This window comes from Hemitrygon akajei, chromosome 5 (assembly GCF_048418815.1).
Source record: "Hemitrygon akajei chromosome 5, sHemAka1.3, whole genome shotgun sequence".
Lineage (NCBI taxonomy): Eukaryota > Metazoa > Chordata > Chondrichthyes > Myliobatiformes > Dasyatidae > Hemitrygon > Hemitrygon akajei.
The window spans coordinates 173555748-173579227 of NC_133128.1; the positions used below are offsets into that span (position 1 = coordinate 173555748).

Here is a 23480-nt window from a genome sequence, read left to right on the forward strand (position 1 = left end):
AGATGGCATTTCATTCCACTGCTTTCTAACATGGCAGACACAATTAGATTGCTAAAGTGCAAGAATTTGTATTTTAAAGTTAATCCTGAGAACTCGTGCAGTCTCTTGACAACCCTCAAATCATTTTTGAGTAGCTGGCAGCAGCTGTATAGATGAGGCATAATTTGAGAGATAGCACTAGAAGCTGGTAGGATTACTCTGCAACGTGTGATATTCATGGCTCTGCTACACACTGGCTGTGACGCTGCTTCAATATTATAAGCATTCTAAATTTAATGCCCTTAGTAATCATTCCTTTGGTGATTGTCCACGTCCTATTTTACCCCTTCGCTCATCACAGTTGTTTCTTTCCGTCTGCGACAGCTGCCAAAGTGAAATATTTTTTGCACATCAGTTAACCTGAATTCCAACATGCAGAAGTTTCTTTCTATAATTAGCTGGAAGAGTTAAATTACAAGCTCTTCAAGTTCAGCACGTTACAGCGATCTGCCTTTTTCAGCTGGAGTCAACTGCAGTTAACATCATCTGTGTTCTTCATCTCCAAATCCAGTTACAATGGATCTTCACAGAGATATGAGAGAGGAATCACGTCTTTATCAAACTACTCTTCTTCAAGATGGACTGAAAAAACTTTTGGATGAGAACAAATTTGTTGATTGCTCACTGAAGGTTGGCAGTAAGTCCTTTCCTTGTCATCGGCTTATCCTGGCAGCCTGCAGCCCATACTTCCGTGAGTATTTCATTTCAGAAGAAAATGAGAAGAAACATGAGGTAGTTCTGGAAGATGCTGACGAAATTATTGTGGCTATGATCCTCCAGTACCTGTATACTTCGGAGATAGAACTGACTGATGAAAATGTGCAAAATGTTTTCGCTGTGTCCAGTCGCTTTCAGATCCCTTCTGTCTTCACGCTGTGTGTCACCTATCTTCAGGAAAGGTTATCTGTCGACAACTGTCTAGCCATCTTCAGGTTAGGACTTCTCCTAGATTGTCCTCGGCTCGCTATCTCTGCTCGTGAATATGCCTCAGACCGATTTGAACAGATTTCTAAAGAGGAAGATTTTATGCAGCTTGCCCTTCATGAGCTGATCAGCCTCATTGCAAGTGACACTTTAAATGTGGAGAAGGAAGAGGTTGTGTTTGAAGCTGTAATGAGATGGGTACGTACTGACAAAGAGGACAGGGCCAAACATTTTGGAGAAATATTTGACTATATACGTTTTCGCCTTATGACTGAGAAATATGTCAAAGACCGTGTAGAAAAGGATGATATTATTAAGTCTAATCCAGATTTGCTGAAGAAAGTTCAGACGGTTAAAGATGCATTTGCTGGGAAACTGCCTGAGCCCGCTAAAGGAGGAGACAAAATGTCAAAGAAAGGAGAGAGTGCTGGAGATGCAGTAAATGGCGACGAAGATCTCCCTGGTTTCTTGAATGACATTCCAAGGCATGGCATGTTCGTTAAGGAGATGATCATGTTCATTAATGATACAATGACTGTGGCATATGATCCAAATCTAAATGAATGCTTTCTGGCCGCAGTAAGCAATTTGATTCCTAAAAATCATGTTAGCCTGGTTACAAAAAGAAACCAAATTTTTGTTATTGGTGGCCTGTACGTGGATGAAGAAGTTAAAGAACACCCTTGCCATTGCTATTTCTTCCAGGTATGCTTTGAGTCTATTCCATTTTTAAAATTACTTAGGATTTTCACTTTTTTGTATATTTAAAATAATATTTTCAATAAATATTGCTGGAAGTTTATAAATTTAATGGTTTCCAGAACTATTCTGAAAATCCAAAATACAAAAACACACACGTGAATTTATTTACTTTTAAAAAAAAGGTTTAGAAATAGAAATCATTACTAGTAAAACATCTTGCCCAAAGTATGGTGATTTATTGAAGTAAACTGCTGCACCAATTATTCAGAAATTAAGTTTAAATGTTTCTCATTAGTTTGACAGCATTGCTGGGGCATGGAATGGTTTACCACCATTGCCTTCACCCAGATGCCTCTTTGGGTTAGGAGAAACTGAGAATTTCCTTTATGTGGTTGGTGGCAAAGACCTCCAAAATGAACAGTCGCTGGATTCAGTAATGTGCTATGATATGAAGTAAGTCCACCTTATTTCCATTTTGTATGGTGTTTTAATTCCCTATAGTTGTGTGTGGTTTGATTTATACCAACTATTGCTATAAACTGTTTTAATTTGGCAGAACATATTTTCTTAAAATGTTAAATAATATAATTATTTTGTTTAATATAAATAGATTACATTGATTCTATCCCATATGAACCAGTAAGGACATGGCCCATTCCATAACAGCAATACTTCAACCTTGCTTTCGGTAGTAAAACCCGGAAAGGGATTTCACTCTGGTTTGGAAATGACTGCAGCATTTAAATATTGTTATTATTTGGAATAACAAGATTTAGCTGGAGACAAAGATAAGGAAGATAGATTTATCATTGAGGAAAAGAGTTTTTATTTGGATAAAACTGTATACAAAACTACTTGTAAAATTGAGACCAGTAATATTGTTTTAAAAACAATTCAAGTGTTTTCTCTCCAGTTTTTATTACACTATTCCATATCAAAATCAACAAGCACCTTGTTTTACCCATCCTAAGAGAAATGGTAATAACCTAGGCCCTGATATTCAAAGTATATTTGACTAATTTTTAATCATGGAGTCAAAATGGAGCTTATGTTTAATCTGCTAATATCACAGGCTTTCATCTTCATGCTAAAGTAAATAGAATTCTGGGTTCTCTTGTGATTGATCTTTCCTAATTTTGGGAAGTTTTTTTGTCTATCACTTTGCAAGTTCAAGCTTATTGTCACGTAGCTATACTGTACATATCTATAACCAAACAAAAACATTCCTCTGGAGCACAGTGCACCCCCAAAGCATATACAGTATCACACACAGCACATAAAACAAACTACTACCACAAAATAAGTTAGTAAAATACAATTCTAAGTGCATTTTGTGTGCAGCGCAGGTGAACAGTAAACATTAAACAGCTCATTGTCATAGTAATGAGACCTCAGTGGTGGCAAGCTATTCATTAGTCTCACTGCCTGAGGGAAGAAGCTTTTACCCAATCTGGAAGTCTTCGTCCTGATGTTCCTGTACCTCCTCCCTGTTAGTAGTTGGTCAAATAACTTGTGGGACGGACTTCATATATAATGTTCCCGGTAAATGTCACAAATGGCAGGGAGGAGTGCGGGTGGAGGGGGAGGGAAACCCCATGATCCTCTTGGTTTTTATTCCCCGCTGTAGATTCAATGCCCTGCAGCTTCCATACCGCACAATGATGCAGCCAAACTCTCGATGGTACTCGTGTAGGTAGTTGTTAGAATGGGGGTGGGGAGCCTTGCCCACCCCGATCTCTCAAAAAGTGTAGATACTGCTGTCTTTCTTGTCTACTGAGGAGATGCTGTCGGTCCAGGTTAGATCATCCATTATGTGCACTCGAAGAAACTTTGTGCAGAGCCATTGGTGCGCAGTGGAGAGTGGTCAACCTGCACCTTCATGAAGTCCACAATTATCTTTTTAAGTAAATCAGCTTTGAGTGACTGTTATGACATTTAAATCTGATAAAACAGGTACAGTGAGAATGTTATTTTAATGCAAATTTTATTTTTTTTTAGCAATCTAAAATGGACAGAATCCAAAAAATTTCCTCTGAAGATTTATGGTCACTCTGTGGTTTCACACAATGGATTAATTTATGTTATTGGCGGGAAGACTGATGATGCGTAAGTGTTGTTTAGATTGACAGTATAATGGATTCCTTCTGCAGCAGAGCTGTTGATTATTTTAATACCTCTAATTTATCCACAGTAAATGTGTCAACAAATTATTTGTCTACAACCCTAAGAAATCTGAGTGGAGGGAGCTGGCAGCCATGAGCAAAGCACGAGCTATGTTTGGAGCTGCTGTGCACCAAAGTAAAATCTGGGTTGTTGGAGGGGTGACCGAAGAAGGCTTGACAGCTGCAGCAGAAGCGTATGACATCGTGAATAATAAGTGAGTGAAATCCAATAGAAATTAAGTTTTTTTTTCTGTTTAGTCAGCAAAGGAGATGTCTGGGAAGTGATCTTATAAGGGAATTTAGGTATTGATATATAAGACCAAGAGGACAAAAAAAACCTACTGAAAGATGCTTTAAAATTGATGTCCGTAAATTCTGGTTGACACGTGTTGTTCAATATAATCAAATGGTTTCCAGAACAGATCTAACCAGTTCCCCTCCACCACTACGCTCCTCTCTCTGACACTCAACGATTTCTCTTTCAGTTCATCCCTCTTTCTCCAAACCCACAGTGTTGTCATGGGCACCCGCATGGGCCCTAGCTCTGCCTGACTTTTCATCAGCTATGTGCAACAGTCCATGTTTCAAGCCTTTGCTGGTAATGCATCTCTTTCTGCATTACTTTAACTGCACTGGTGCTGCTTCATGCACCCATGCTAAGCTCATCAGTTTCATCCACTTTGCCTCCAACTTCTATTTGGCTCTTAAATTCACTTGGTCTATCTCTGAGACCCCTCTACTCATATTTTTTATAAACCTACTGACTTACAGCTATTTTGACAATACTTCTTCCCACCATCACTTGTAAAATAGGTCATTCCCTTTTCTCAGTTCCTTTATCTCCAACAAATCTGTTCTCAGGATGAGGCTTTCCATTCCAGAGTATGAGGTGTCATCTTCCTTCAAAGAACGGGATTTCTCTTCTTCTACCATTGATGCTGCCTTCACCTGATTCTTTATTTGGCAGACACCCCATCTTACCGCCACCATAACAGGGATAGAGTTCCTTTTATTCGTACCTTCCAACCAATGATCCTCTGCATCCAACATATCATTCTCCATAACTTACACCATTTTCAACAGGATCCTACCACTAAAACATATCTTTACCTACCCTGCCCCGCACTTTTCACTTTCTGCAGGATTCCCTCTCCATGACACAATTGTCCATTTGTCCCTCCCTACTGATCTCCTTCCTGGCACTTACCTTTGCCAGTGGCACCTGTGCTACACCTCTCCACTTACCTCCTCCCTCACCACCATTCACAACCCCAAATAATCCTTCCAGGTGAGGCAACACTTTTCCTGTGAGTCTGTTGGGGTCATCTATTATATCCAGTGTTCCTGGTGCAGCCTCCTCTACATTAATTTTCCCCGACGTAAACTGGCGGACTGCTTCAATGAGCGCCTCTGTCTGCAACAGGCAGGATTGCGTAATGGCCAACCATTTTAATTCCACACCCCATTCCCATTCCAACATACCAGTTCATGACTTCTTCTACTGCCATTGTCCGGGTAACCCCCAACCTGATGGCATAAACATCGATTTCTCTAAATTCCTATAATTTCTCCCCTTCTCTCTTTTCTCGTTCCGGCTCCCCACTAACCCCCCCCCCCCCTTCTCTTCATCTGCCAGTCACCTTCTGGTGCTCCTCCTCCTTCCCTTTCTCTGATGGTCTACTCTCTTCTCCTATCGAGTTCTTTGTTCTCCAGCCCTTTATTTTTCCCACCTATCACCTCCCAACTTCTCATTACAGAGCCCCTCCCCCACCTACCTAAATTTCCCCTCATCTGGTTTCACCTATCACCCATCAACTTGTTCTCCTTCCCCCTTCCTTTCCAGTCCTGATAAAGGGTCTTGGCCCGAAACTTCGAATCTTTCTGAAGATGGTAATTATCCTGAAGATATTTTTAAAAATAATAATATTAAGTAAGTAGTAGGATAGCATAAGGAAAGTAGTCCAGGATTGGAATTATGAAGCAACACCAATGAAGAGAATGGAAATGAAATACTAGGTCAGATTGTGAAAAGATGAAAGATAGTGTCAGGTAAGAGGCCTGATCATCCGTGATCCCACATATCACAGTAAGACTACTATTGTACAGTAACTCTGAATATGGGAATTTGTGTAGAATCTTTAAGCCAATGATTTTATTGTAGATTACTTAGACATGATACCTACAATACATTATAAATACTATGCAGATGAAGGCTGTTGCATATTTATTCTGAATTTTTGTTACGATTAATCCAAACAAAGCTACATAACTATCTGTAGAAAATGATAATATTCATCTACATATTTACAATTGAAATGTTAAATATTCTTATTTGACTATCACAGGTGGGAGAAAGTGCCAGAATTTCCACAAGAGAGAAGCTCGATAAATGTCATCAATATGGCTGGATCACTTTATGCCATTGGAGGTTTCGCTATGATTGAACTGGAAAATAAAGAATACGCACCCTCAGAATTCACTGACGTGTGGAAGTAAGTCAATATTTTTGAAGGACAGGTGGACTTGCACTTATTTGGTCAAGTTTAGTCTAGGGCAGTGGTTCCCAACCTAGGGTCCACACCCCTCGGTTAATGGTAGGGGTCCATGGCATAAGAAAGGTTAGGATCCCCTGGTCCAGAATATAGATTTAGTGCTGAAGTTTCTGTGCTCGAAATATATTTATTTGAAACATTAAGTAAAAAGTAAATGCTGGTAAAGGAAAAAAATTGTCTTCTAGCATCTGTACTCTCAGCAAAAAGTTATCAAGATTAGAAATAAGCCTAAAGAATATAAGTGACTTTGTTTCTAGTAATTTTACCTTCAACCTGACTATCCCTTCATGATCTTATATGCGTCTATCAGATCACCCCTCCATCCAAAGAACATGTCCTAATCTATGCAACCTCTCCTTGTAACTCAGTCCCCCTATTCCAGGCAACATACTGGTAAATGTTTTCTGCACTGTTTCTAGTTCAGTAGCATCTTTCCTATAATAGGATGACAATACTGTACAGAATTAGATAATGGCTTCATAACTCCCCAACAGCTATATTTAATACCCTGACTAATGAAGGTCAGCGTGCCAAATGCCACCACCTTCTCAGGCAGTGCTTTCCAGATTCCACACACCTTTGGTATCATGAGGAAAATTTTCTCACTATCAATTACCTTAATAAATTTATATACCTCACTCAGGTCCCTGAAAAGTCTGCTGGTGTCAGATCTACACTTCCCCTAGTTTGGTTCCCAAAACTGGTCTTGGGAAAGGTAGAACGTAAGTTTTATGTAGTGGGCTAACAACACCCTCTGCATATGGTGCACTAGAATTTCTAGACACTTGTCTAACTATTCCATAAATCAACCACTCTTTACTTAATTGATCTTTATGATCTGTATCTTATACTTCAATAATTTTAAATGTATGAACGAGTTACTAATACCCTTAAAGAAAATATTCAAAGCATTAAATAAACCTTTTCATAACTCTAATCAATTGACTACATGGTTAACATCTTGTCTATTCCATATATTACAATATAATAATCTAGTTATGCCTTACCCTGTGATTATATTAACATTATTTATTTACTCAATGTTCCTTTTTTTAATATAAATGATGGCAGTTTTAATGTTTCTTCATATTGAAGGGGAGTAAATGCAAAAGAATAAAAATACAAGTTGGCTTGTTACAATCAAAATAATATGAATAAATCTGCAATTTCATGTTAATCCACAACACTGATATTTGCCTATATTTTAAAAGATCTTTTAAAATCTTTTTATTATGCTTTTGGGATTCCTCTGATACACCAAATCTACTTTCAGCCTTTGATGCTTTTGCACTTCATTATTTCAATTGTCAATATTACAAAAAGTTTGAGTCCTAACCCTTACTGTACAGCACCCTTTGATTCAACACTTTAAAACAAAAGTGGGAAAGAATGAATATGATTACCATATCTAGAACTGGCAAGCAAAGAAAATCAAACATGGATTTGTTCCAGTAAATCTTCCCCAACTCTATTGTGAGCACTTTAGTGGCCCTTATCTAAAAGATGTGCTGGCATTGGCGACGGTCCAGAGGAAGTTCACGAGAATGATTCCGGAATGAAAGGGTTAATGAGGAGCATTTGATGGCTCTGGGCTTGTACTCACTAGAGTTTAGAATAATGAGGGGGAATCTCATTGAGTGGATGTTTCCTATAATGGGTGAGTCTAGGGCCGGAGGGCACAACCTCAGAATAGAAGGGTATCCATTCAGAACAGAGGTGAGGATGAATTCTTTTAGCCAGTGGGTAATGAATCTGCAGAATTTATTGTCATGGACAGCTGTGGAGGCCAAGTCATTGAATTTATTCAAAACAGAGGATGATAGAAACATAGAAAACATACAGCACAATACAGGCCCTTTCGACCCACAAAGCTGTGCCGAACATGTCTCTACCTTAGAACTACCTAGGCTTTACCCATAACCCTCTATTTTTCTAAGCTCCATGCAGCCATCCAGGAGTCTCTTAAAAGACCCTATCGTTTCCACCTCCACCACCGTTGCCGGCAGCCCGTTTCACGCACTGTCTGCATAAAAAAAAAATTACCCGACATCTCCTCTGTACCTATTTCCAAGCACCTTTAAACTATGCCCTTTCTTGCTAGCCACTTCAGCCCTGGGGAAAAGCCTCTGACTATCCACATGATCAATGCCTCTCATTATCTTGTACACCTCCATCAGGTTCTTAGTTAGTCAGAGCAGGCAGGAGAAAGGAGTGGAAAAGAACAAATCAGCCATAATGATAAGGTAGAGCAGACTCGTTGGGCTGAGTGGCCTAATTCTGCTCCTATGTGATATGGTCTATTTTTTCTTGATGAATGAACCAGGCAGGTCAGCTGGAGTCAGTTTCAGAAAGTAAGGGAGAAAGAATAAAGAAAAGTTCAAAGTTGAATTCTTTGGTTTCTTTTACTGCCAGCACCATCTTAAACTGGAACAATAGAGTGAGTGATCAGAGACTTATAGGAATGAGAGGAAAAGCAAGTACATGAGAGGCAAAAAAGGAAAAATTGAGCTTGAAGTCACAAAACTGCATGCATGTGGGTGAGTAGTGGGGGGTGGGGGGAAGGGGAAAGATGTGAAGGCAGATCCCATCAGATATCGTGCAGTGAGTCTATCTTTTCCGTGTTATACTTAGATATACAAGGCATATGGCTACCTGTGAAAAGTATTGTCAACAATTTAAATAATCTTTTTCTTGTTAGCATGCCTGATCAATCCATTAAAAATATTAACATTTAATAACTTATGTTTATTGAGTACAATTAAGCAACAGCCTAAATGTAGCACATATTCTGTTAAATACTTCACTAAATTTCGCTTCTGAACATACAATAAAATGCTTTTGTATCCTTTATTTAGGTATGAAGATGAAAAGAAGGAATGGAGTGGCATGCTGAAGGAAATTAATTATGGTGCAGGTGCCACCTGTCTTCCTGCACGCCTCAATATGTTCAGACTTACCAAATTATAAATAATTCCTTGGTATTAATATTGCTGCTAAATAAAACAACTGGTATATGGTGCCAACTGGAATTCTACTCTACATCTACAAAAAATATAGACAAAATTTATATTTAAATTTCAAACAAGCCCAAATAGAGTCAATGATTGTACCATGATGCTATAAAGTGTCAAAGGCTGAAGAGGATATACATGTATACGCTGGTAAGAATTTGCAAAACAAGATGAACACAATTAAAGTTAATTTTGAAATACAGCAAGTAAATTGCATTTCCAGCAGTTTATATCAGTTTAATTCCTCAATTTTATTTTATAAATGTCAGTCTGGAACTTAAAGCTTTGCTTAAAATTGTATCCCTCTCAGCACTTTTCATTTACTAACTGAAATTTTCTGAATTAATTCCATAATATTTACTTATTGGATATAAAGCAACCTGAGCACACTTTAAAAAAAAAATTGGCCTTTCCCTTCCTGACCAACTCGTGAGAATTGCATTGTTTCTTTCCCTAAGGCAGACTCTGTCCATAAATAGTACAACTGTATACTTATGGAAATTATGATAATTTCACCAATGAGATTGTATATTTAGTATTCTTAACTTCTAAATCATTGATTACTTTTTACTCAAGATTGTATTTAAGAAATTACCCTTGTTTCAACTTTACATTTTTTAAATCTGACATTATATTTCAATATTTTGACAAATGAGTAATCATGATCTGGTAAAATATAATTTATTTACATAATTATGATAGTAGACTTACATGTGTGTACATGGAACAAAAACAGCTTTCAAAACTTGATTCATGAATAAGATACTTAAGCAAACAAGAGAAAATCTGCAGATGCTGAAAATCCAAGCAACACACACAAAATGCTGGAGGAACTCAGCAGGTCAGGCAACATCTATGGAAAAAAGTATAGTTGACATTTCGACCGAGAAATTAAGGGTCTCAGCCCAAAACGTCAACTATACTTTTTTCCGTATATGCTGCCTGGCTTGCTAAAATACTTATGCAAATATCTTTTGTTTAAGGTATTCCATCCATGCATCCTTTGTTGACAATTCCATGGAATTCCATTCAAAATGAGGTATCTGTAAAGCCAAGACAAGCAAGATTTTAAAATTTAACAAGAAAATACAGTAAAAGTAAATTGCGTGGGAAAACAAACAAAGATTGCATTGTTTCTTCATTTATCTGTAGAGCCATTTTCAAATATAAAGATAGACCTACAGATAACATTACTTGCTGCAACAGCTATCCCTGTATTACTCTAGGACAATGTATGATTCAATAAATTTAAATATCCTAAAATCCTTGTTATTTTGGTAATGATAATTAATTTTATTTACTTGTGCTAGGTGGGAACTGCTCACAAGATCAGTATTTATTGCCTAGTCTTAAATGCTCTTGAGAAGTTGGTACTGTAATGGGTTGCCTTGTTGCTGTCCATCCAGTCACATATTCCAAGTACTGTACACAAAAAGTTCCAGGAATTTGATAAAGTGACTGAAGAAATTGCATTATATTTCCAATCTTGGGATACTGTGACTTAGAGGGGAGTTTAACATTGTGGCAGCCCTACTCATTGTGACTGCTGCTCTAATAGATGATAAAGGCAGCCGCCTTGAGAGGTATATTGAGAAAGTCTTGGTGAGTTACATGCAACTAATAAATTAAGACAATGTTTCAAAGATCATAAGATAACCAGCTATACCTGAACACCTCAAATGAAAGGTCCACGGAAGTTAAACAAATGATTAATTCTGCAAGAATTGTTACTTTGCAGTAAATAGAGTTTTTACACACAATTTTCCCCCAAAAGTGTTTCAGAGCCAAGTCTTATTTTTCCCTCTACTGGTTCCCAGGATTATTTCTGGTTATTGTAAACTGCCAGATAAACAAGTTTAAAATCAATTATTTTTATAAATCCCATATGGCCCAGTGTAATTTTATTTTGTACCAGGCAATACTGCCCTTTTGATCAATTTACCACTTAGTAAAGGATGTGTTGGCATTGGAAAGGGTCCACAGGAGGTTCACGAGAATGATTATCAGAAATAAAAGGGTTAACAGATGAGGAGTGTTTGATGGCTCTGGGCCTACACTCACTGAAGTTTAGAAAAATGAGTGGGGAATCTCACTGAAGCCTATCAAATATTGAAAGGCCTAGATAAGAGTGGATGTGGAGAGGATGTTTCCTATAGTGGGAATCAAGGACCAGAGGGCACAGCCTCAGAATCTAAGGATATCCTTTCAGAACAGAGATGAGGATGAGTTTCTTTAGCCAGAGTGTGGTGAATCTGTGGAATTCAATGTCACAAGTGGCTATGGAGGCCAAGTCATTGGGTATATTTGATGTGGAGGTTGATAGGTTCTTGATTAGTAAAGATGCAGAGGTTATCGGGAAAAGGCAGGAGAATGGGTTGAGAGGGGTAATAAATTGGCCTTAAAGGAATGGCAGAGCAAACCTTATTGGGCCAAATGACCTAAATCTGTTCCCACGTTTTATGCTCTAATGGACATCTTTCTCACGTCTTAAGAAAATACATCTGATTTCACAATGCACTCAAAATTTAGATGGGCATATTTGGTTTCCAGATATTTCTATTAGAAATTGCTGGGTGGTGGAGGTAAGAAAGTCAGAGGAACAGTTTCTTCCTCTGCTTCATGCTTCCATACACCCTGAAATTGTGTAACAAATCTTAAGTTACCCTAATACAACTTCATTTTCAGTCTCCACAAAGCTACTAAAAAAAGCTTTTGTATATCTTGACAAAAGTAGATAATCTTAAATGGCAGTAGCTATGGAACCTGCTGAGTGATTTAGGCATTAATTGGGTACAAAAGAATAAAACAAAATTACAATTGCTGATTTTTAAGAAGTCAACTAATTGAAAAGCACAGAGAATCTCAGTGGGCCAGATGGCATCTGTTTAGGCAAAGGGATAGTAAATATTATTTGTTATATATACCTGATATTTATTGCAACTAGAGTGTCTCAGGTTAATGATACACTCAGGCTTGAACATAGATTTAAATTGTGTCGATCTAAATTCTCCATCTTTAGGATATTTACTAGTTTTGATGCTCACAGATTTTGTAGGCTCTCAGAACAACACCATATACTTACCTGCACTACATGGTATCCCAGAATCTCCAAGTGCCTCTTTTTCATAGCAGCTTCTCCCTTAACTTGATGAGAGTTTTTGCAGAACGCTTTAGCATTGAGAAAGTCTATGAGAACTCTGTAGGCAATAAATTTCCTACATTAATTTGAAGGCAGATTGAATGACACAACCTACAGCACTACCCCCCCAATCTTTTATAGAATTAAAATCTTGATGAGAACTGGCAAGATGCATTATTCAAATAGGATGGGTAGAACTTCAAAAATTAGCAATAATTAAGCCTTAATAAAGTGTATATGCTGAAAAGTGAATTAACTTCCTTCAAACAAGGAAAGGCCCGACAAAAGGAAAACCAAATTTAAATAAATCTTGACATGAATGTGGACTCAGTGATTTCAGATTTAATCAAGTGAAACTAATGTTCAAGAATAATGACAGTTTAAATTTTACTTTATTAATATATCAACAATGCAGGTGTCATTTAGGCATTTTGTTTTCTAATATTCATACACAGTGATCAAAGGACAGTACAGTATAGGAACAGGTTCTGTGGCCAGCCATGTCCCTGCTGAACAGATGCCAACTTAAACTAATGCTTTCTGCCTGCACATAGTCTGTATCCCTCTATTCCCAGACTGCTCATGTGTCTAAATGCCTTTTAAACATTGCTATCATAACTGTTTCTACCACTTCCACCAGCAGCACATTCAAGATACATACCACTCTGTGTAAAACCAAAAGAAAACCTCTCACTCATGTCATTTAAGCTGTCCAGTAAAGTGGATGTAAGTATGGATCATACAGGTTATAGGTCAAATGGAAGCAAAAATAGGAAATGAATGCCAACATGAAGTACAATCAACCCCTTTCCAACAGTTCTTGTAAAATGATGTTCCTGAAAGGCAAGGAAACCTGTTGGCCAGAAAGAATTACATTCTATAAAATCAGTGAATTCAAATGAAACAACAGTGGAAGTAGACAGTATAATTGTCTTTGTTCTTGCCATGTGTTTGGGGATGGAGGCTGCTATTTTGTGAAGAAACTGTGTTCTCCATTTAGCCTGATGTGCTGGCCTTGATCAATGTTTTAAAGACACGCTGATACTTCAGGTAATCTGCTGGACTGGAGATCATTTCCAAATCAGAAGGTATTTGTGAGACGTTCTTTGGTTGCAGGTTTGAGTGTTGGGGGTGGTGCCTGTCTGGAGAGATTCGAGCTCGTAGCTGATTGAGAATAGCCAGCCATAAATTATCAACTGTCACCTGATGGAAGAGGACAAAAATGGATGCTGGCTTGGAGCAGAGCCAATAACAAAGTGTTAAAGGACAGACACATGGCCTGTGGCCAATGACACTGGAATGCACTATTTGAATTGATAAGGAATGGATATAAAAGTGGATGCTTTGAGTGTGCAGGCAGTGGTAACTTCAAAGAATAACCATCACAGATACAAGCGTGAGCGACCCTACGTGAAACACGTGGAGAGTAAATCAGGACTATGAGAAATGCCTGGCCAGCATAGACTCTTTTGCCCAGATAACACTTTTGCTATTCTTTGACTATTCAGCAGAGTCAGGGATACTTAACGGGTGTGCACACAAGGCACTTAGTGTATGAATTCACATTAACAATAAAAGGTACTTGTCAGTAAATACTGATCTCTCTGTGCCTCACAGATTATTGTTGTAATAGGTTTTTTTAAAAAGAACAAACCAGCTCAACATAGATCAGTAATTCATCCAAGAAAGACCAGAGAGACAAATAAAACTGGATATGTTAGTCTCTTCATGTTAATTGCTATTTAAACCGATATCTCGAGAAGCAAATGAGATAAAGCAGAGAGGAATTTACTGTAGACAGATTGTTAAGTGTCCAACTGGACAAAGCATGTTTCACTTGTTCTGATGTCTGAATAATGGAATACAAGATATTTAACCAACTAAAGAATTTTGTAGCAGTGTGACAGTATTTTACTGTCTTAGCATGATCAATTATTATACTTCATGTCATCACAAGAAAATACCACTAAATAAAGAAAATTTATTATGTATATTGATGTAACAATTGTATTATTGTTGTCTTTAGTATCTAATGGGTACCAAAGGTTAAAAATACAGATTTTAAACACTTAAGGATAATTCATGTACCAAAATCACAATACAACATTTTAATTAATCATGGTCAACTGCTTTAAATGTATGAGCTAATAATGCTTACTCCCAATTTTGGCAATGGGGCAAAACCTCAGCATTTGAACTTAAAGAAAACTTTGAACTTCACCAAAAATGTCTGGAATGCTATATAAAACTTGCAACATCACCCATGAAAAAATTGGTGTAAATGAAAAGGTAAGTTTATTTTATTCTAGAAGTCCAAATCACGATGCTAAATGTCATTCACATTAGGTTGCCCTTAAGAATTCTGAGCTGAGCAGTTATTTTTCGAAATCTAATTCAAGGATGAGGAGGAAGAAAGTAGAACTAGCATAAGCTGAGAAATATTTTTATATCAACAGATTATTGATCAAAGCAATGGAATCATTGCCTTCTACAAAATTACATATTACCAGCTGTAGCTGCAGGATTTGCATATGTTGACTGAATAGTATTACACAGAAAGGGAATTACTTTAGATGTAATTATTTATCTTTATATTAGATAATTTATACTCTAGATATTTATCTATTACAAGCTTATCATAAAGTTTAATAAATATCTTGCTAAAATTAACTTTTTTATAGATAGAGTTTTTTTTTTACAAACAAAGATTTTAGAGAAGTTGAGTATGAACAAACCTTTTTCCTCCAACTGGTGTCTGTTTCTCTCCAATAAGTTCATTGTCTGATCTCCAAGGCACTTTTCCATTCTTGGGTAGTAGTACAGTGGTCTGATCCACATAAGGAATAGGCTTTTGGTTTTTGTCAAGTACACATTCAAAGTCTAAATGAAATAATTTATCAATTTCAATGACAAGGTAGGTCACTGGAGTTTTTTTTTATTGAGTTAAAGCTCATTATGGAAACAAATACAAAGTGTGGATTAATAGTGGTCATTCATATGAAAGAATGAATGGCTGGATTGGCTAATAGAATATTGGTCTTATCTCAATATGCAGGGAGTGATGTTTCAGTTCCACCTTACCTTAAACAATGTACAGAGTATGGCGTTCAGTTTCTGACATCAAAATGACCTTGGATTAGCTGTAGTGCTAACTGACTAGAATCATCATCTTTTCTTGAACTTCTATGATATAAACTTGATCTAATCACTTTTAAATGTTAAAATGATTTTATAAATGCATGCTGAACTATATCAGAAATTACGGTCAGCCAATTTAGGAGTGAAATCAACTTTGACTTCCATACAAAAGGTAGTGTTCCCAAAAAGGCTGTTAAAGGCAGGCTCAATTGAAAACCTGAAGACATAAACTGTTAGATTTTTTTGCAATTTGTATATTCCCAAATTATATGTATTTCAAAGCATAAAACCAGAAGCTATCAATTAGACTATTGTCTTCATTCATTCAAAATCTATGTACCTTCAAACCAATGTGGAGCACAGCACCAGTAAATTGTTTGTTATTTCAAGCTGGGAAACTACAAGAACAAATGCTGTTACAAGCTTTCATTTTGGGCTCAAAACTAAGTTTCTGCACATAGCCTCCAGAGTGAATGAGGTTAAAAAAAAAATGCTTTTCAGCAACACAAGGTACACACAGTCATCCCAGTACTAATTCTTTTGAGCTGTGGAGTGAGTTTAAAGTTCTTTTGGGGGGGGGGGGGGAAAGAAACACCTTCTCCCATTCAAGTCTCTTCCTATATTTATGTAAAAAGGAAGCGCATGATAACTAAACTGGTATACTGTGCTCTTTGGTACGAGTCAAAAATCCTAAACTAGTTAATGTCAACATTGGTTATTTGCAGGCTGTGGAGACAAAATGACAAGACAGTGATATACAGTGAACATTTCTCTGTGACAAATCTAAAGGTTTTATCTGGAAATGCAAATACATCACCAGCTTAGATGTGGTTAATGGAATTTTTTAAAAGTTGTAAGACATAATTTGATTAACCATTACTTGAGTTTGTCCTTGTCTTTACAGTTTGTTTGCCTGACCAATTTTTGGTTTCATTTGTACAATATGCATTGTAACAATTAATGCAATTCATTTTTACCAAAAGTAAAATACCCAACACCAATTCTAAAAGTAAAATGTAGTTAAAAGGTAATAAACCCTTCTTAAACTTAAGCAACTTGGGAACTGATAAATATGGATTATGTCATTAGAATTCTCCAGGGAACAAAATTCAATCTAATAAGATATCTAATTTATTATCCTCTAAGGAGATTTAATGATTAGAATTAAAAGAAACCGCTAAAAGTGGAATAACCTACCAGTGAAATAATAATATGGGGTGATAACAGAGGCTTTGACATAGTTACTTCCTCCCAATAAATGGCCCAGTATTTCATGAATTTGCTGCTGCACTGGACCAACATAAATATTGCCTACAAAAAGAGAATTTATGTTACAAATTAACATTCTATTGCACTCAAAACATTTACAATTAAATATATTTGATATGTGACATCAATACATTTAATGAAATGAATATAAGTCCCAATTGTTCTCACACAGTAAAATACAAAACCTTCACAAATGCCTAATGTTATCATGCTGCTCCTTTTAAGAAGTTGGAGCTGTTCCTGGGGTTATACAGCCCCACAGCTGTATCAGCAACAGTGCCAAGTAAATATATTTACATTCTTTATAAATATCCTTATAAATTATTAGATTCATTAATAAACCTTCAGGTACTGTTCCAAAATCTGGTAACCACCTTGTATATGGGTTACACACCAGTTTGGAAACAAGCAATATAATACACTCAGTGGTCACTTTATTAGCTATCTCCTGTACCTAATAAAGTGGCCACTGAGTGTACATTCGTGGTCCCATCCACTTCAAGGTTTGACATGTTGTACCCTTCTGCACACTGCGTGGTTACTTGAGCTACTGTCGGCTTGAAGCAGTCTGGCTATTCTCCTCTCTCTCATTAAGAAAACATTTTTGCACACAGAACTGCCACTCGCTGTATGTTTATTGGACCATTCTCTGTAAACTCTAGAGACTATTGTGCATGAAAATCCTAGGAGATCAATCCTTGGAGATACTCAAACCACCCCATCTGGTACGAACAATCATTCTTTGGTCAGTCACTTAGTTCACATTCCTTCCCAATACTGATGTTTGGTCTGAACAACTGAACTGCTTTTACGTATTGAGTTGCTGCCATATGCTTGGCTGATTTGATATTTGCATTAATGAGGTGTACCTAATAAAGTGGCCACTGACAATATCACTTCTTCATCACAAAACTAATCATTGCATTGCTTGCACTGAAACATCAATAATCATATCAGCCATTTAAAGAAAGGTGTTAAGTTCACAAAATGTATAAAACAATTGCTTGGTAACTGATATTTTCAGGGACAATTCAGGGAACGTCTGAAATCAAACCCCAAGTAGGTGATAGGAATTCTGTCAGCCAAACTTGTTCTGATAATTTTAACATACATACTTATCTTGTGTGCCAAGCATGTATTACAATCTCAACTGAAACATGACTAAGGTTACAACTACACTAGACCGGATAAATCCGTAACCGAGGCTTTTTCTCTTCGTTTTGACCCTCCGTCCACACTGAAACGACGTTTTCCTCACCTGAAAACTGAGCTTTTCTAAAACACCCTCCAGAATGTGTAAATTTGAAAACGCCGCTTGGGCAGAGCAGTGTGGACGGGGAAACCAGAAATTTCTAGAACACTGTCAAGACGTGCTGGAACAACCTAACAATTTCAGAACAGATGGCAATGAGACTGAAGCCAGAAGAGTTAGAAATGTACTCACCAAATACTCTGCCATAACTTACTGAATAAATAAGTATACTCACTTTGCCCTGTTTTCTATTTATGCAAGTACTTCTCTGACAACAGATGTGTAACAGCCTAATGTAACATTGTATGGAAATACAAGATAACACTGATGCAGACATGTTTTATACATTTAACAAGGTGCTTTATTAATGCAACAGAGTTAGTCAGTTTTTCAATGTTTGTCATCAGCTGGGTCATACTGTCCATGAAGTATATACATGTATATTAAATAGATTAAAATAGTGCAAAAACAGAAGTAATATGCAGTGCCTATAAAAAGTATTCACCCTCCAGAAGTTTTCATGTTTTATTGTGTTATAACATTGAATTTGGCTTTTTTGACACTGATCAACAGAAAAAAGCTCGTGTCAAAGTGAAAATAGATCTCTACAAAGTGACCTAAATTAATTACAAATATAAAATGCAAAATAATTAATTACAGAAGTATTCACCCCCTTTAAGTCCGTATTTAGTAGATGCACCTTTGGCAGCAATTACAGCCTTGAGTCTGTGTGGATAGGTCTCTATCAGCTTTGCACATCTGGACACTGCAATTTTCCCCCATTCTTCTTTACAAAACTGCTCAAGCCCTATCAGATTAAATGGGGATCATGAGTGAATAGCACTTTGCAATTCCAGCCACAAATTCACAATTGAATTGAGGTCTGGACTCTGACTTGGCCACTCTAGGACATTAACTTTGTTGTTTTTTAAGCCATTCCTGTGTAGCTTTGGCTTTATGCTTGGAGTCATTGTCTTGCTGGAAAACAAATCTTCTCCCAAGTCGCAGTACTCTTGCAGACTGCATCAAGTTTTTCTCCAGGATTTCCCTTCATTTTGCTGCATTCATTTTACTCTCTATCACTGTGATCCAACATTGTAAGATTCAGATTCAGATTCAGTTTATTGTCATTTATAAACCACAAATACAATGCAGTTAAAAAATGAGACAACGTTCTCCAGAATGATATCACGAAAAAGCACAAAACAGACCAAACAAGAAAAACCACATAACGTTTGGTAATCCCCAATCCAGAGTCCGGAGTGGCTGCTGCGTATCGATATCGCAGCAGCGATATCGCAGCGTATCAATTATCGATATCGCGTATTGATAATAAAACATAAAAACTTCCGGGGAATGGAGTTGAATACTTTTTATAGGCACTGTATATTTTTTAAAAAGTGAGGTAGTGTTCATGAGTTCAATGTCCATTTAGGAGTCATATGGCAGAGGGGAAGAAGCTGTTCCTGAATCGCTGAGTATATGCCTTCAGTCTTTTGTACCTTCTCCCTGACAGTAACAATGAGAAGGCAACATGTCCTGGGTGGGGGGGGGGGGGGGGGGTCCTTAATAATGGATGTCACCTTTCTGAGGCACTGCTCCTTGAAGATTTCTTGGATACTACTAAGGCTAGCACCCAAGATGGAGCAGACTAATTATACAACTTTCTGTAGGTTCTTTCTGTCCTGTGCAGTAGCCCACAACCACCCCCCCACCCTCCGCCATACCAATCAATGGTGCAGCCGGTGGGAATGCTCTCCATGGCACATCTATAGAAGTTTAAGTGTTTTAAGTGACAAACTAAATCCCTTCAAACTCCTAATGAAATATAGCCACTGTCTTGCCTTCTTTCTAGCTCCATCAATATGTTGGGGCCAAGTTAGATCCTCAGAGATCTGGAAATTGCTCATTCACTCCACTTTTGTACCCTTTATGAGGATTGGTTTGTGTTCACTTGCCTTACTCTTCCTGAAGTTCACACACAGTAAAAAACATTTCATATTAAACCAAATCCTTGCATAATGTTGTTATTTTCTGTGTCCCATCCCCATCTTACTCTGAAATGTGTCCATGAAATAACCAAATAACTGTTTACACTAGACCCATGATGTCTTAGGTATATTTCAGATACTGCTCACATGCTGCTGGCACATACTTCATTTATAACTTGTGACTGATCGATCAGGAACCCCACGGTTTAATTCATTGCAACATATGCTGACCATGTGGTTGAAATAATTAAGCAGCTGGAAAAAAATTATTTTTAAACACTGATACCAAGAGCTGAAAAGCACAGTTTTGAATTTACCTGGACTACAACACAAGTGTAAAGAAAAATATTTCCTTGAGGCAAAGTTTCTAGTGTTTGTTCTAAATATTAAATTAATGAGTCTTCTGCCACTCACACATACGGATATAATCCAAAAAAAACTGGAAAAAAGTGGAATTCCTTCCCACAGACTGTGAACCAGCACTAAACTAAAATCTAAGCAAGAAATTCTATATACAGTAGCAACCACTAACCTTTATTTAGCAACTTCTGGCAATAAAGATCATGAAACCATGTGGTCTGGAATTCTGGGCACTCCAAACAGACAGCCCTGTTCAGTTCCATTAAACGTAACCTGATGCGTATGTTCAGAGCATCTGACAGAGCTGGTATAAGAAATTCTGTTATTGTAATACACTCTTCTTGCATTTTCTTTTTCAACCTGGAATCTCCCCCTCCCACAGGATAGAATGATTGTCATAAGTAGTGTGTTATCTAAAGCAGTATTCATGACAATGACTGTTGAAAAGCTCTTGGGCTCTACATGAATCACAAATATATTTAATCCTATCCTGAAATATATAGACTCACATGAGATGAATGGATAGTGATAAGACATGGAATTTTTTCACCCTTTTACCCAAGGAGCACTAGGTACTGCCAAAAATGCAGATCAGAAGTGCTTACTTTTCTGTATGAATCAACTGAATCAGAATCAGATTTAATATCATTGGCATATATCGTGAAATTTGTTAACTGAAACTGAGTTCCATCAGTGCATTATAGACCTCAGGCACTTAAAATATTACCCTGAGATTTAAATGCAAGGAAATTGCAGCAAATGATATTTCAAACTTAAAACTAATAGTAGCATGAAAGTGCTCACAAATCCAACTTGGAAAAAAATGATACTCAACTGACTGAATAACCATACAAGGAAACACAACAATTAAAAATGATGTTTAACAGCTTTCTTCCTTTTTCAGTAGTCTAATATGATGGGCAAAATATATTATGATAGCCAATCTCCAGTTATTCTGAGATGATGCTGGTAAAACTTTGAATACAAATTTAATGGCTTATCAAATCATTTCAGATTAGAGCTGAGTCAACTACATTTGTGAGAGATTAGGATCACAAATAGAAAATTAGCATAGTTGACAAGTTTAATTCCTGAAATTTGAAATGTTATCCAGTTTGATATTTTCAGTCAATGCGGCACTATGTAGATAATGCCTTTCGTAAGAAATCATGCTTGCTGCAAAAGTCCATTAAATTCTTTAAGTGCTCTATATGTTTTAAAATTGCAATCTGTAGCAATGCTTTTCTGTAACTGGCAACTCGGATATCTTGATCAGAGTTGCTGGATACAAGGAACCACAGATCTGGCAGGTTAAAATCAGTTATGCCCTCTGCAGAGATCACAAGATATCTTTTGGAAGCTTTCTTTGAGATTAGCTGTATGTGCAATTGCTTTACCACCAACCACATATTCTGTTTTCTAGGGAAGATGGAAATAAATGAGGCATAATATCTTAAAACAGCTGGAGTGTAATATCATTATAAACAACAACATAAAAAATACACAAGTCCCAATGCAAACATGTAAAAGGAACTTACTGTCCAACTGCGAGTCCAACTTTGCTAGGAAATCAATACTGAAAATAGTCTTAATTATATCTTCCGGGAAGTAGCCTGCAAGAGCTAGTGAGTAACCAAATAACACCAGAAGATGAGGGTCAAACGAGCCTGTTTTTAAAAAAAGAATTATGGTCATGTTGCATTTTGACCTCAAGACATTTTAAAGTGTTTACATCCAATTAAATAATTATTAGATGCCATAACAAAGGAAGGAAAATATTCACTGAATTATTGAACTTTCTAGCTCAATTGAACTAGGACTATAAAATTAATTAAATAATATTCATTAAAATCTTTTATATTGTAGTCAAATCACATTTATTGTCATTTTGACCATAACTGCTGGTACAGTACACAGTAAAATTGAGACAACGTTTTTCAGGACCATGATGTTACATGACATAGTACAAAAACTAGACTGAACTACGTAAAAAAAAAACACAGAGAAAGCTACATTAGACTACAGACCTACATGGGACTGCGTAAAGTGCACAAAAACAGTGCAGGCATTACAATAAATAATAAACAGGACAATAGGGCAAGATGTCAGTCCAGGCTCTGGGTATTGAGGAGTCTGATAGCTTGGGGGAAGAAACTGTTACATAGTCTGGTCGTGAGAGTCTTTTCCCAGATGGCAGGAGGGAGAAGAGATTGTATGAGGGCTGCATGGGGTCCTTCATAATGCTGTTTCCTTTGCGGATGCAGCGTGTAGTGTAAATGTCTGTGATGGCGAGAAGAGAGACCCCGATGATCTTCTCAGCTGACCTCACTATCCATTGCAAGGTCTTGCGATCCGAGATGGTGCAGTTTTCGAACCAGGCAGTGATGCAGCTGCTCAGGATGTTCTCAATACAACCCCTGTAGAATGTGATGAGGATGGGGGGTGGGAGATGGACTTTCCTCAGCCTTCGCAGAAAGTAGAGATGCTGCCGGACTTTCTTTGCTATGGAGCTGGAGTTGAGAAACCAAGTGAGATTCTCTGCCAGGTGAACACCAAGAAATTTGGTGCTCTTAACGATCTCTACCGAGGAGCCATCGATGTTCAGCGGGGAGTGGTCGCTCTGTGCCCTGCTGAAGTCAACAACCATCTCTTTTGCTTTGCTCACATTAAGAGACAGATTGTTGGCTCTGCACTAGTCTGTTAACCGCTGCACCTCCCTTCTGTAAGCTGACTCGTCGTTCTTGCTGATGAGACCCACCACGGTCGTGTCATCGACGAACTTGATGATGTGGTTCGAGCTGTGTGTTGCAGCACAGTCGTGGGTCAGCAGAGTGAACAGCAGTGGACTGAGCACACAGCCCTGGGGGGCACCGTGCTCAGTGTGATGGTGTCGGAGATACGGCTTCCAATCCGGATTGACTGAGGTCTCCCAGTCAGGAAG

General features: G+C 37.5%; 2 protein-coding genes across 4 annotated transcripts in view; one reads left to right on the forward strand and one right to left on the reverse strand.

Moving 5' to 3' along the window:
• Positions 1 to 438: 438 nt before the first annotated feature.
• On the forward strand, positions 439 to 14520 carry klhl41a (kelch-like family member 41a). Its single transcript, XM_073047244.1, has 6 exons — positions 439 to 1668; positions 1961 to 2118; positions 3664 to 3771; positions 3857 to 4042; positions 6173 to 6319; positions 9235 to 14520. Exons 1-6 carry the CDS (start codon positions 556 to 558, stop codon positions 9344 to 9346), a joined length of 1824 nt encoding a protein of 607 aa, XP_072903345.1. The 5' UTR covers positions 439 to 555; the 3' UTR covers positions 9347 to 14520.
• Positions 10058 to 23480, reverse strand: part of fastkd1 (FAST kinase domains 1) — a 69775-nt gene continuing 56352 nt past the window's right edge. For all 3 annotated transcript variants that reach the window (XM_073047241.1, XM_073047242.1, XM_073047243.1), the window contains 6 exons: positions 22078 to 22206; positions 20712 to 20843; positions 16865 to 16978; positions 15265 to 15409; positions 12473 to 12587; positions 10058 to 10433 (listed from right to left, as the gene is read on the reverse strand). In XM_073047241.1, the coding sequence (XP_072903342.1) occupies positions 10350 to 10433; positions 12473 to 12587; positions 15265 to 15409; positions 16865 to 16978; positions 20712 to 20843; positions 22078 to 22206 (719 nt within the window). In that variant the 3' untranslated portion in view covers positions 10058 to 10349. The remainder of the gene's footprint in view (positions 10434 to 12472; positions 12588 to 15264; positions 15410 to 16864; positions 16979 to 20711; positions 20844 to 22077; positions 22207 to 23480) is intronic.